We start from the raw sequence: 13,764 nt of genomic DNA, 5'->3' as shown, positions 1-13,764 counted from the left end.
ATATTATACATTAAATATACATTATATATAATATATGTGCTACCAAAACCAGAGCACAAACATAGCTATGCACAAACCTATAGGCCTAAGCACTCAGGAGGCTGAGTCAGGAGGATCAAGAGTTCAAGGTCAGCCTGGGCTATTTAGTGAGGCCACGCCTCAAGAGAAAACTAACGCAACAGTACCATAACGGCACAGGCAAACAAAATGAGCTTTAACTGGGTACCACCAAGCTGCCCAATGTGCACAACAGAAATTGCATTGAGAAATTAGAATCAGATGCAAAGTAGCTCACCCTAACCTACTGAGGATTTCTCCAAACGGAGGGGTTGTGGTGCACTGTTGCATGCAGGTAGATTTTCTGTTTCCATCATGCCCGCTGCTCCCTTTGCTAAATCAGTGCGTTTGTAAGATAAAAATAAGTTAAAGAATAAGATAAACTTGTTCTTCCTATTCTCACATAAAGGTCAAACTCACCAGCCCATAAAATCCCACCTCCCCACCCCCTCCAACTCCAACATACATGTACTTGTGCACACACACACACACACACACACACACACACACACACACACACACACAGAGTGAGTGGTGCAGGTTGAGGATTTCCCCTTCCATCGTCCATTTATCCTACCTGGGGCCCTCACTGTTGCATCTGAAATCTTCCTGCCTCCTGCTTACACCTGCTACCTCGAAGGGTGAAGGAGCCAACCTTTTCTGGGATAGCTCTCTCTCTCTCTCTCTCTCTCTCTCTCTCTCTCTCTCTCTCTCTCTCTCTCTCTCTCTCTGGACATCCCTGTTCCTGTGGACATGCCAGAGATGAGGGACCCGCCTCTTTGAAAGGCTTTACAGTGCAACCTCTTCTCCAGCAACCAAGGGCCTCGGACAGAACTCTAATCAATCATACAAAACGGCGAATCTTGGCCACCTACATGGTATTTAAAACTCGGCAAGGACGTATAACTGGAGAAAATGTTAATGAGCAGTATTTTAAAGCAAACTTTTTGCATCTCTGACTACAGCTGTCACACTGACCTGGGGAAGCTGGTGTTCCTGAAGGCATATAGAGTTCATCCTCCAGATACTCCGCACCAGACTGGTTAGAAGGGATCTAGTAGGTTTTATCAAATACCCCAGTAGTAGTCAAATGCCAGAAAATGACTAACGTGGTTTACCTGTCTGATACAAAACCCGTTTTTATAACAAACACCTAAGGTGCAGAATAAGAGAGCCACACCGGAACAATAAACCTATCAAAGACTTTTGCTGTTTCTTTAGAAGTGGACCCTAAGGCCCCATGCAGCTAAGTTCATCTGTAAACCTGTGACCCAAAGCTGCTACTTCTGCTCTTGGGGTACGACCTGATGACACCCTGATCCTTACTTGTGATATCCCAGGAAAATACTATCTCAACTCCCACAAAATCCCTTTGATGTGCTTTTATCAAAATAAATTTGTCTGACTCTAAGTAAATTTCATAATGTCCTCTCAACTGCTCCTGGGGAAAACATCTCCACCCAACCTTAGGCTTGAGCCAGACTCTGCAGCCCAGGCTTCGGATCATATCCTCTAACCCCTCCAGTGCACCTCAGACCACAGAAGCCTCTGGGGGAATTAGCACATCGTAACTGTCCTTGGCTAAGCTGGTATCTTCACTTGATTCTCTTCAGCTTCATGAAAGCTTAGGAAAAATTCGAATTCCCTTTCCTGCTATCCCGTGATCTTCTTCAGGAGGTAAATAAAATCCCTTCTTGCCCTGCCCGCTGCTCTGTTTTTCTTTTCCCTGCCCATTTTCTAATCATAATTTAGATGAGTGTAGCTATGGCTGGCTCCTTTGATCCGTCTCATAGGATTCCTTATTTTCTCTACATGTTTCTGTCTCTGTCAATTGCTTCTGTCAATGGCTGATCAAATCCATTCCTTCCAAAATTAAACAGACTCAACCTCAAATGGTTCTATATATCTCATGGAGAACAAGACTGGGTTCCACTCAAAACCTGCACACTTGGGATCAAACATTTTTACTTTTTACTTCTCCCTCTTTGAAACACAGCCATGGCCTCCATCCTCTGGACGCTATTGGAAACAGGCTTTATACAGCTCAGCCTTTCCCTGTGGGTTCTGCATGTCCAGGACACACACACAGACACACACACAGACACATACACACACACACACACACACACACACACACACACCTGGATAGTACTGCCTTAGTAGCTGCCCTTCCCCATCCCACACTCGCTCAGAAAACCATACCCCTATTTTTCAATTCTTTTGTCAGATTTCTTTCTTCTCAGTTCTAGAATTCTAACTCAAGAGGATATTTAGGCCCAGTCTTCAACGCCCTCTCACCATAAGTCACACTTCGCTTTAGCGCCCTGGCCAAGCCACATGGACCTTCCACTAAATCTGATCCCAAGTGTGGCCATCTTCTCATGACACACTGCAAACCCTTCCGAGGGGAGTCAGACCAGAATATACTTGTTCATTTCAAGTAAACTAATAAAGACCGTCTTCCAAACTCGAATTTGTAGCTCTACTGGGTGTGAGGGTAATATTATGGGGAAGGTCAAGCCTGAGAGAGGCCATGGCACAGGTCCTCCATGAAAACCTGGTCCAGAAGACATCTCCAGACAAAACTGTAGCTGTGTTTTACCCAAACACTAGAACATCAGAAGGGTGTGGCCAAGCAAAATCAGCCACAACCAAATACTAGAATTGTTCTCAATTCTGATGGGAATTGCAACACACAAGGTGGCTCGCCCTCCTTATCCAGAACCAAATACCAATCAAGTTGGGGTCTTCTTATTTACTCAGTTGGAGTAAGATGTTGGGATATTGCACATAAAGAGGCTTAACTTAAGGAAACGGGGATGAGAAGCCCTCGGAGCTCACTGCTGTCTATATTTGGTTCTTTGGTACTGCCATGTCATTTGTTCCCTGCAGGAGAGCTCCCTAAATAAACTTGTCCTCTTTTTTTACACTAGTATAATGGGTGAATTCCTTCACCAATCCACCAAATATCCCAGCGAAAACAGTATATAGAATGAAGGTATATGTAAATAAAGATGTTTGAAGGTACCTTACATTTCTGGCTGTCTGCATGCATGGCCATGTGGGTGAACTGAGTCTCCTGTAGGGACTTACTAATGAGACAGTGTTTCTAAAACTCAGAAGAGTGAGGCTGTCATTGTTCAGGCATAGAAATGGTGGTGCTCCACCGGAAGGCCGAATACTTCATGACATGTACTGAGCGCCCGGAGTTCAGCATCTGCGCTCTCGGGAGGAGCTCTTCCACGGCTCGTTTTGGAACTCTGGGCTGTTTTCATCTCTGGTTGGTTTCAACTGATCAATTTTTTTCCCCTTCAGGAGCCGGAAGAAGGAGGAGGAGGAGGATGGAACCAGGATGTGCTAATTAGTGGGCTTCCAAAGGTTTCCTGCCCGGAAATGTTGAATGTCCCTGGACTGTGGCTTCCAGGGCTCTGCACTGATTTCCAGCCATTTGTAGAAGCTCAAGATCTTTAAACAGAGGCTTAAAGCCAAATTCAGAAGGCAAGCTCAAAGGGGCGCTGTCGTGGGCAGCCTTAAGACCTGAAGGATGCCTCTGATGGTTTAATCGGTCAGTTTGAAAAATAGACTGTAGAAGGAATAGACTCTTTGCCTTCACAGCCCATGACAGAAGGAGGAAAGAACCGGCCTTCCCGGCTATAAATCAATAGGGGGTTGTTTTGGCCAGGCCCATTAGTAATCATCACACAGTATGTCATCACACCCTCCTGGCATAGCACAGAGCCAAGACTGTGCAGCGAACTACAGAACTACAGATTCTCACTCTCACCACCATCCTGTGAGGTACTGTCATCTCATTCTTCGAGGCAGAACGCTGGGGTCTCGGGGAGTCTGCACACGAATCAGGAAAACAGGCTAGCAAAGGCAAAACTCACTGACCACTGCTGGCTCGTGGGAAGGCCTGAGAAATGATTCAAAATTACTTCCTATGTAGTTACTTAAATTATTCCTTTGTGTGATATCCAACACCCTGGTGTTTGTTTTCCCCTCCGAATCATTCTATGTCTAGCAGAAGAACTCTCTGAAGTAAAGGAACGTAATGAATTGATGAGACAGGTGTGAGGGTCCGGAGATATGGGGAAGGAAGCAGGCCTTCAAAATGAATGAATAAACACGGAAGAGAAGCCTTGCCAGAAACAAACCACAAATACGCAGTAATTCTATCAAGGTCAGCCAAACACCGAGAAGAATAGGTTACAAAAACGGGCAATTTGCCGGTAATGCTGTAAGCTTAAAAGGAACACAGCTAACAAAACGGCACAAGATTTTTATGTGGAAAACTAGAAAACCGTATTTAACAGCTAAGAACTAGGCCTACTACACACAGCAACACGGCAACGGTCACTTGTGCCGGTCAGTTCTGTCAGCTTGACACAATCTAGAATTTGTAGGGAAGACGTTCTCACTGAAGGACTTCGTAGGTCATGCCTGTGAGGGGTGTTTCTTAACTGGCTTAATGAAAAGGGGAGACCGGAACGTGGGCAGGACCATTTCATCCTTGGTCTGTATAAAAGTGGAAGAAAAACAAAAACAAAATCTAGCCAAACAAGTAGGCATGCATGCATTTATTCTGCCTTTCCAGGTAGATGTTCTACAACTAGCTGAGTTCCTGTCTTGACCTCTTCAAAAGGGTGGACTGGGACCTGGAACTGTAAGCTGAAGTTGCTTTTCGTTGGAATATTTTACCCCAACACAGAAACTAGGATACATGGATAGGACATTTCTGAAAATGAATCTACACACCAATCTCTACAAAAAAAACTATATTTGAAATTAAAACCAAGACTATGCTGTCTTGATAAAGAGCTAAGTAGAGAGACTAGCCCACCTGGAAAAGCAGGTGAAGCGTATCCGTCAGCTCTGCATTGCTGTAAGGGATCGCCTGACACACAGGCAAGTATCGAGGAGAAAGAGATCTTTGTCTCGTGGTTCTAGAAGATTGAGTGGCCGCACTGGTTTGTGCCTCTGGCAAGGGTGGCATATCCTTGTGGGAGCACATGAGAATGAGTGTTTATATCACAACCAGGAAGAGCGGAAACCAGCAGGGGCCTCACCATCCCTGTGAGACTTTGCCTCCAAGGATACGAAGATTTCCCATAAAGGCCCACCTCTCAAAGCTTTGTAGAACCTCCCAACACATCTACCTGGGAGACCAGAGTCTCACATAGACCTGTGGAGGACATTAAAATGGTAGCAAGAGAGGGATGCCCTTCCATGATCAGGACATAATTTAGATTTTTTTTCTAAGAAAATTGCACTGTTGGAAATGTGTCACCAAACAAAATAACTAAATAGCAAAAGCATGAGCACACCTATGCCTAACATCAATAAAGACCCATATCTACACATCAATACAGACCCATGTCTACACATCAATAAAGACCCATGTCTACACATCAAGAAAAACCCATGTCTATACATCAATACAGACACACACATCAATAGAGACCCATGTCTACACGTCAAGAAAAACCCTCGTCTACACACCAATAAAAGCATTTCAAAGAGGAAAATGGCTTCCCAAGGTGAACACAAGATTGTTTCCACCCTCTTCTGCAGTGGTAAAGACCTCAGGGAAGACCTCAGAGACTCAAACCTCAGAAGACAGTAATGACAATCAAGGGGCTCAGCTGATGCAAGTGTGGGACCAGTAACTACTCCTGTGCTGGGCACCCTGCAATCCACCCACAGGGGTTACTTACCAACTGCTCATGATTCCAGGGCTTCAGCACACGCCCTCAGATTTCTCCCCTCTTAAGGGAGGCTTTATTTTACCTAACCTAGTCTTGTGCTTCTAGTTCTTTAGTGGTGAGAGGGAAGAGACTTTAAAGTTGTAGTTAGTGGAGTATAAGAAGCAAAGCCAAGCCTAGCGAAGGGAACTGCCCATGCACCTGGAGTGTTGAGCTTTGGGAAGATGCGATCACGCTCAGGTGCTCACCAAGCTGAGTGGTGGTGTGCTGTGTGGGGGAGGAAGGAAGCACATCCACTTCTGCCTGGCCAGGGAGGCAAATTGGGACAAGATGAAGTCATGAAGTTGTTGCAGACCCTTGTCTACCCCAGTGGATCACACTCCCAGTCTTCTCCATGGAGATAGCATGGCCAAATTCTCAACAGCAGTGAGCACAAGGGCAGGGTGAGAACAGCACCATTGAGCCCAAGGGCTGGGTGTGAACAATGACAGTGAGCATAGGGCAGGATGTGAAGAGCAGTGGTAAGCATAAGGGTTGGGTGTAAACAATGATAGTGAGCACAAAGGCTGGGTGTGAACAGCACCAGTGAGCACAAGGGCTGGGTGTGAACAGCACCAGTGAGGACAAGGGTTGGGTGTGAATAGCACCAGTGAGCACAAGGGCTGGACGTGAACAATGACAGTGAGCATAGGGCAGGGTGTGAAGAGCAGTGGTGAGCACAAGGGTTGTGTGTAAACAATGACAGTGAGCACAAAGGCTGAGTGTGAACAGCACCAGTGAGTACAAGGGCTGAGTGTGAACAGCACCAGTGAGTACAAGGGTTGGTTGTGAATAGCACCAGTGAGCACAAGGGCTGGGTGTGAATAGCACCAGTGAGGACAAGGGTTGGGTGTGAACAGCACCAGTGAGCACACGGGCTGGGTTTGAACCAGTGAACATAAGGGCTGGATGTCATTTTCTGGCCTGGGACTTTAGGCCTTTCTTGTTATCTTCCCAAAAGACCGGCTAGAATGTGTATGTGATGACAGCCCTCATTTCAAGCACACAGTTGATAATGGCAGCATTTTACATGGGAGAGTAACCCCAGGGAGGGAGCCATGGTCCCATCAAGGAGAAAAGCTGCCTGACCAATTTCAGTGTTGGTATTTCCTTAAGGGGAAGGAAAAGAGTCACTCTTCCTTGTTTTATGAGCCAGGCAAGCATTGGCTGCTTTATCAAAATGGCTGTGCTGGCACCATATACAGTTCTTCTTATACCTTAGATCTGTGGTGTGCAAAACTTGAGGTAAATGGAATTGTTTTCGTGCGTTGTTGTTTCAGTGTGTGTGTTTCCACTAAAATGAGCGGAATTAAATAAATCGATTTTTAAAGATACTAAAGAAAAACATGATGTTTGGCTTTGGTAAAAACACAGTCTTTGTTCCTGGCACAGAGCCGTTGGAATTTCTTGAGTGCCGGGCATGCGTGTCTTTGGCTCTTCCTAAGAACCCCTCAGAAGGCCATGTGTCAGCAAGGATGAGGTGTCCATGGAAAAGGCCTCAGGTAGACTCAGGACAGAGTGGGTGGTGGCAACTTCAGCTCTACTCCATGATACCCAGGGAGGGAAGGGAGGTTGGAGATAAGGCTATTAAAACTTTCTTGGCATTTCCAGGACTTGTAGATTTGGTGCACACACTGGGAAGCTCTGTCCTCTCCTGATAGTTCGTGCCCTATGCCTCTCTGTTCCTACGTTGCATCCTTTATAATATACCAGTGTATGTAAGCCACATATTTTCCGGGGTTCTTTCAGTCTTTCCAGTAACTTATAAAACTAATGAAGGGCAGAACGTTTTGTCATTTTTCTGTCATTCACCTTTAAATACAGGGAGTTGCTGGGGTTTGGGTTGGCATGTTGGGGGGGAGCAGGCAGTGGGAGCTCCAGTATCGTTGGATGCTCAATGATTAAGCAGAATTAATTCCTGGATGCTCAGTTGATGATGAAGAACTGATGTGGAAACACTTGCCCATTTGATGTCAGAGGTAGAAAGAGAAAAATATCCTGTGTAGGCTTCCACCTACACATCATGAGGAGGGCAGGATGGGACCAACCCTGACATTTGACATAAACCTTTCAGCTTTGCCCCTGCATCCACGGAACTCCTGTAGCCTCAGTCACAGCATCAACGTCAGGTACCACTGCACAGCCAACATGGCCGAGAAACTCTAGGACACTGAGATGTAAGCTTAGGAACATATTGGATTTTATCCAGTGTGGCAGGGAACAAGACGTGACTGTAGACTATGCTGGAAGGATCTGCTTGCTCGGTTCCCAAAGCCAGAACTCTGACTCTCGGCACGTCCCAAGTGTGAGTGAAGACAGAGACTGATAGGTCTCTAGGAGAGCTGCATGTGCTGTATGGGAGGAGCCATGTCTGCATCCCCCTCTTTCCCTTCCTCTGTCCTAACCGAAATGCACATTCCAGAAGAGTGGTTCCAGGATTCTGAGCAGTGAAAATACCACACTGGCTTATGAGTCTTTTCAAACATCAATGGACACAGTCGTTCAATTTTTGTGTTCATTTAGGATGGATACAGTAGATGCTAAGAAAGCATAATTTACCCCATTCGAGGAGCTGAACAGCACCTTAACAAAAGCAGCCCAGTATTTCTTAACCCAGTAGGGAGGCCTTCGTCAGCTGGCAAGGATGGCGGTGTACGGTGATCCCAAGTTCATCCCTGGGCATTGCTGACTGAGACTTATTTTAAAGAAGTTAAACATCAAAAGGCATCTTAGAGCAAGTATTTGAAATAAAGTTTATAAAGAACTACACTTTTAAATAAAATTAATGCATTCTATTAACAATTTTTATGGAGGGTTTGTTTTTTTTTTTTTTTTTTTGGCAGATGATGTATTCAACTTTCAAACATTTGCCAAGGGGAGAAAAAAACCTTTTGCCAACATACACGGATGGATTTGCCTATTTCAGACTGGAATTCAGAAAGCTGCCAAGAAATCATTGTTTGCCTTTGTTGCTGTTATTTAATCCCAAAAATTTAAGTACAAAGTGAGACATATTTTTAAAATCACTTAATAGTAATAAGGCTATCCCTCAGTGGTAGAAAGCTTGTTTAATATATGCCTAATATAGTTCTCGTTCAGTACACCCACACACATGGATACATACGCACGCATACATACATATACACATCGATGATAGATAGAAAAATAGATGATAGATAGATAGATAGGTAGATAGATAGATAGATAGAAATATAGAAAGGAAGAAAGAAAGAAAGAAAGAAAGAAAGAAAGGAAGAAAGAAAGAAAGAAAGAAAGAAGGAAAGAAAGAAGGAAAGAGAAAGAAAGAAAGACAGGTAGATGGATAGAAAGATAGAATTATAGATAGGTGGATAGATAGATGGATAGAGAGATAGATGATAGATAGATGGATAGATTGATTGATAGTTAGATAATAGATAATAGATAGACAGATAACAAAGAGCAGATAGAAAAGAGAAACTAAAAAAAAAATGCTAGGAGATATTCTTACCTGGTCCTCAAAAGACAGAGCCTGGGCAACATCTCTTGGGAATCCATCAATAACAATGCCTTCCTCATCGGGTATTTGCATCAGTTTTTGTTTTATCTCCGTGATTGTCGTCTCCTTTAATACAAAGATGAGAATCTACAGTGTACTCCAGGCAGGAGCAATTGTTCTTGCCCGAGAGCAGGCAGTCATGCAGTGGTACCTGTGGGGCCAGCTCCCCGTTGGTGATAATCTTGGCGATCAGGCTCCATTTTCTGTTGCTGCTGGCACTGTGGATTTTCTTCCTCAGTAATTCTCCCACTGAAATGCACTGGAATCCATACCGCTCTGCGATCTTCAAACTCTGAGTCCCCTTTCCACTTCCTGGACCACCTGACATTCAAGATAGGCAGACCTAAGACCTTATAGAAAGAGGCATTCGTCCATGACAGCTACCATTCTCCTAGGAGATGACGACATGGGACAAAGTCTGCTTCCATGCGCACATGCACAGACACCACACACACACACATGCATAAACCTCTGTGTACACACACATGCTCACACACAGCACAAACCACACACACGTATACAATCATCTGTGTACACATACCTCTCTCTCTCTCTCTCTCTCTCTCTCTCTCTCTCTCTCTCTCTCTCTCTCACACACACACACACACACACACACACACACACACACACACACAAAAAAAATACTTTCCTTGCCTAAACTACTTAAAATATGTTCAGTCGCTACTCATTATGACACGGAATTAGGCTTCTATTTTCGTATTCAGCACAAGAGTCACAGTGCTTTTATCGTCGCTCTTTGCAGAATGACCACCGGTCACTGGCAGCGCAAAGCACCAGTCTCTTACGCTTGCTAATAAGATGGAAACACACTGTACTCTAGGCACTAGTTTGCACTCGCGTGAATACTCGCAACGCATTATTATTTATTTTCCTTCTGTGGTTACTAGGGAATAAAAGTTTTATTTGCCAATTAAGAAGAGTAAAATCCCCCATTTAAAAAAGAAAATATCTAGCTGGCTAGCTATCTGCATTAACGTTTAAATGGAGAAAGCAGCAGATTCATAAAATTCTTGGCGATATTATTTGCAATTCATTATAGGGAAGTACTGTGATGTTTCAATGGGCATTTAAGACTGTGAAGGAAGTGTTAAATGGAATTCTAGTTTCTGCCTTCTTGAAAATTGTTCTAAACCGTTTCCACTTGCCATCCCTTGAAGTTTCTGCTCGCTCGTTATCACCCAACTCCACATTTGCGGATTTGCTACCTAATTCTTGCTTTCGAGACGTGAACTTCAAACAAAAGCTAGCAATCGCGGAGAGCCACCATGCCTGCTGTCATACCTATGACAAGAATGATTTTGGGCCGAGGCCTGGACGGGTCAAAGACCTCATACTCTTCTATCAGCTCTGCGGTCTCGGACAGGTCCGTGTCGCTCTCTATGGAAAACTGATGGATTGGAGGGAGCCGGTCATACCGCCGATAGGGAAAGTTTGAATTTTCAGGCATGACTGAAAAAGAGTAGGATAACTTTGAAAAGGAGAAACAAAGAAGAGCGAAGCACTTTTCACAGTTGACCGATGAGTACAAGAAATTGTATCAACTAGCCAGTCTCTCAAAGGCTTCCTTAGCAACTCAGACTTTCAGAGACACATCGTCTCATGCTCAATACCCATGGTAGCACGAATATGGACACCGGCAATGCATCAGTGAATGAGGGGCCAGTGTTCTAATAAAACTTTATTGACACAGATGGATAGGCTAGACTGGGCCACCTGCATTGAAAAGGGGTAACTCGGCCCAGCATTGTTTCATTTTACTTCACAGCCTTTGCAATGCTATTCTGGAATTTGAGACCCTAATGTTACCCAGCTGCCCAGGGATTCAGTGCCTATGTGGAATATACTCTATTTTCTCCACAGATAAAAATGTGTCCTTACTCTGAGGGTCTGGTAAAGTGTTTAGTGGCATAAAGATCAAATATCTAATTTGCAATACCTTTGGATATTATATTCTAAACTCTCAATATTTAGTTCCATGGTGGTTTGAATGAGAATGGTCCTCATAGGCTTATATATTTGCATGCTTAGTTCCTAGTTAATGAACTCTCTGGGAAGGATTAGGAGGTGTGGCCTTGTTGGAGGAGTGTGTTACAGACTTAAGCTTTGAGGTTGCTAAGACCCATGGCACGTTTCCAGTGTCTCGCACTCTCCCTGTAAGACATTTGCCTGTCTGCTGCCACACTCCTGGCCATAGACACCATAAGCCAGCCCCTCAGTTGAATGACTGAATGCTTTCTTCTGTGAGAACTGGCTTGGTTGTGGTTGATCTTGACAGCAGCAGAACGTAACTAAGGTGGATATCTTTGGTTTTGTTGACTTACAATGTAAATGTGAAGATTTAATGTTATGTCTATATTGACAACAGCATTTGACCTTTACTTCTAGGTGTGTCTGTATATGTGTGGGGTGTGTGTGTATGGAGCGGTGTGATCTTAGTAGGAGGCTAAGCGGTAGCTGTCTCTTCAGTTCTAGTCATTCTAGAACATATGTATTTTAATCTGACAGCCACATGCCCAGCAGGGAGAAAGGCTCTCTTGGTAAACTCTGCAGGAGATCAGGATGATAAATGCATTTGGGCTGGAGTCATAAGAAAGGATTTTCAGAAGAGGAAGATTCAGAAGTTAGAGCAAACACGGGTGATGGAACATAGGCAGTGGATCCCACTTGGAAATAGAAACCACGAACACACAGTGGTGTCCAGAAGACAGACTTGGCAAGCCGCAGACAGACAGATGGATGGACAGATGGACAGATGGACGGACGGTATCTGCCATTGTCAGTTTATAGTTCATGGTTTCTTATCCCAGGTGTTGTGTCACCCAAGAAGCAGAGAACCCTAACTTGCAAACAACCCTTACAGGAGGGAGAAGGGGAGCTACCTGGCCTTCCCTGAGGGCTCTCAGTAGTTGACAAAGCTTCTAAACACAGCACATGCTTCATCTCCCAAGGCGCTCATCAGCTGGGACTCCCCGTCCTCCACTGATAACAACGCATGGGATCATTTGACCTCTGACTTGCTAGACTCTGACTGCAATAAAGGAGTCTTGGATGGTAGCAGGGAGTGTTTAGAAAATGTGGGGAAAGGCTGTCTCGGGAAAGGCACCGATTATAGTAACCTGCTTTAGCCTAACAATGCAGTAAGTTGAAGATCTGTCTGCCAATTGCTTGCCCTTGCCTTATGGTATTTTCGTTTAAGTTATGCACTTAGATGATGAAATATTTCATGTCACAGAATAATTTGTCAAGATAACTGTATGTTCGTATACCACTGTCAATATGTTTGCAGAACATTATGAATCATTCTATTTCTAGAAATCTTTAAGTTTATGGGGTCAGTTAGAAATGTTCTTGAATGTAGTGGTCTAACCCACCAAGTTATGGTTTATGTCTAGGAAGGGGCAAAGCTACAGATCAGTTGTTAGAGTGCTTTTCTTTCCTGCATGAGGTCTCTTGAGTCCAAATCCTCAGCATTTTAAACAAAGCAAATAAAAACCATAACAGATAAAAGTACAGATCACTTTATAAAATAAAAAATTTGTAATTGCAAAATAAATGAATTTAGAAAAAAAATGTTTTGTATCTTCTCAGCAGATATTCCAGGTACAGGACAGCAAAGTGTAATATTTTCTTGAGCGCAGTCCACAGAAAGGTCTGTCTGATGATTAACAAAAATATAATTAGCAGCATAATCACTGCTATGTGGACAAGGGAAGATACTTTTCTCTCTGGAGATGTCTTTGAGGGAATAATATTTCTACTTTCCTCTTCTTGAGTTTCTTAATAACTAGCACCTCATGACTTTTCCCCACGTTCAAGTAAAATCTAACTGGGTCAGGACTGATGTGACCACAAATACTAAAAGTTGTTTCCTCCTTTTAGTTACTGCAAAGAAAGTTTGTTTCAACTTCCTGGTGTGGCTGAAACTTTTGTGAGACAGTGTTTCTAGATTTTATTTTGTTATTTGTGTGTGGGGGGGGGGTATGCACATGTGAGTGCAGGTGCCGGTGGAGGCCAGAAGAGGGCAGCAGATCCCCTGGAGCTGGAAATCTAGGCACTGGTGAGCCAGTCCCGGGTACTGGGAGCTGAAGGTAGGGCCTCTGGAAGAGTAGGCAGCAGGTCTCAAAGACTGAGCCATTGTTTCCAACCTCGCTGCAGAACGATTTTGAACGTAGTTTAAATTTTGAAAATATAACTGTCTCGGCCATTGGAAAAGAATTAGTTTAGCTTCCCTTGAGTGGAACTAATTCTGCATTTACAAACTCTTAAACTCAGGACTCCATTGCACCGAGAAGGCTGAGTGGCCCATGTTTTCGACAAACAAACGCTTGAAAATGAGATTGAAAAACTGTGAATCTGCTCCACACACCACAGCTTCCAGTTCTCAGCTGTTCCTGACACAGGCAA

At 44.1% G+C, this 13,764-nt stretch overlaps 1 protein-coding gene across 2 annotated transcripts in view; it reads right to left on the bottom strand.

Moving 5' to 3' along the window:
• The window catches only part of Ak5 (adenylate kinase 5), a 193,904-nt gene that overhangs the window by 170,545 nt on the left and 9,595 nt on the right, over positions 1 to 13,764 (bottom strand). For both annotated transcript variants that reach the window (XM_032897134.1, XM_032897135.1), the window contains exons 3-5: positions 10,642 to 10,809; positions 9,491 to 9,660; positions 9,292 to 9,405 (exon numbers count right to left, since the gene is read on the bottom strand). In XM_032897134.1, coding sequence (XP_032753025.1) covers positions 9,292 to 9,405; positions 9,491 to 9,660; positions 10,642 to 10,809 — 452 coding nt within the window. The remainder of the gene's footprint in view (positions 1 to 9,291; positions 9,406 to 9,490; positions 9,661 to 10,641; positions 10,810 to 13,764) is intronic.

Source organism: Rattus rattus, chromosome 3 (genome assembly GCF_011064425.1).
Source record: "Rattus rattus isolate New Zealand chromosome 3, Rrattus_CSIRO_v1, whole genome shotgun sequence".
In the NCBI taxonomy this organism is placed as follows: domain Eukaryota; kingdom Metazoa; phylum Chordata; class Mammalia; order Rodentia; family Muridae; genus Rattus; species Rattus rattus.
The sequence above is the reverse complement of the archived record's forward strand: the minus strand, read 5'-3'. Positions and strand labels throughout refer to the sequence as shown.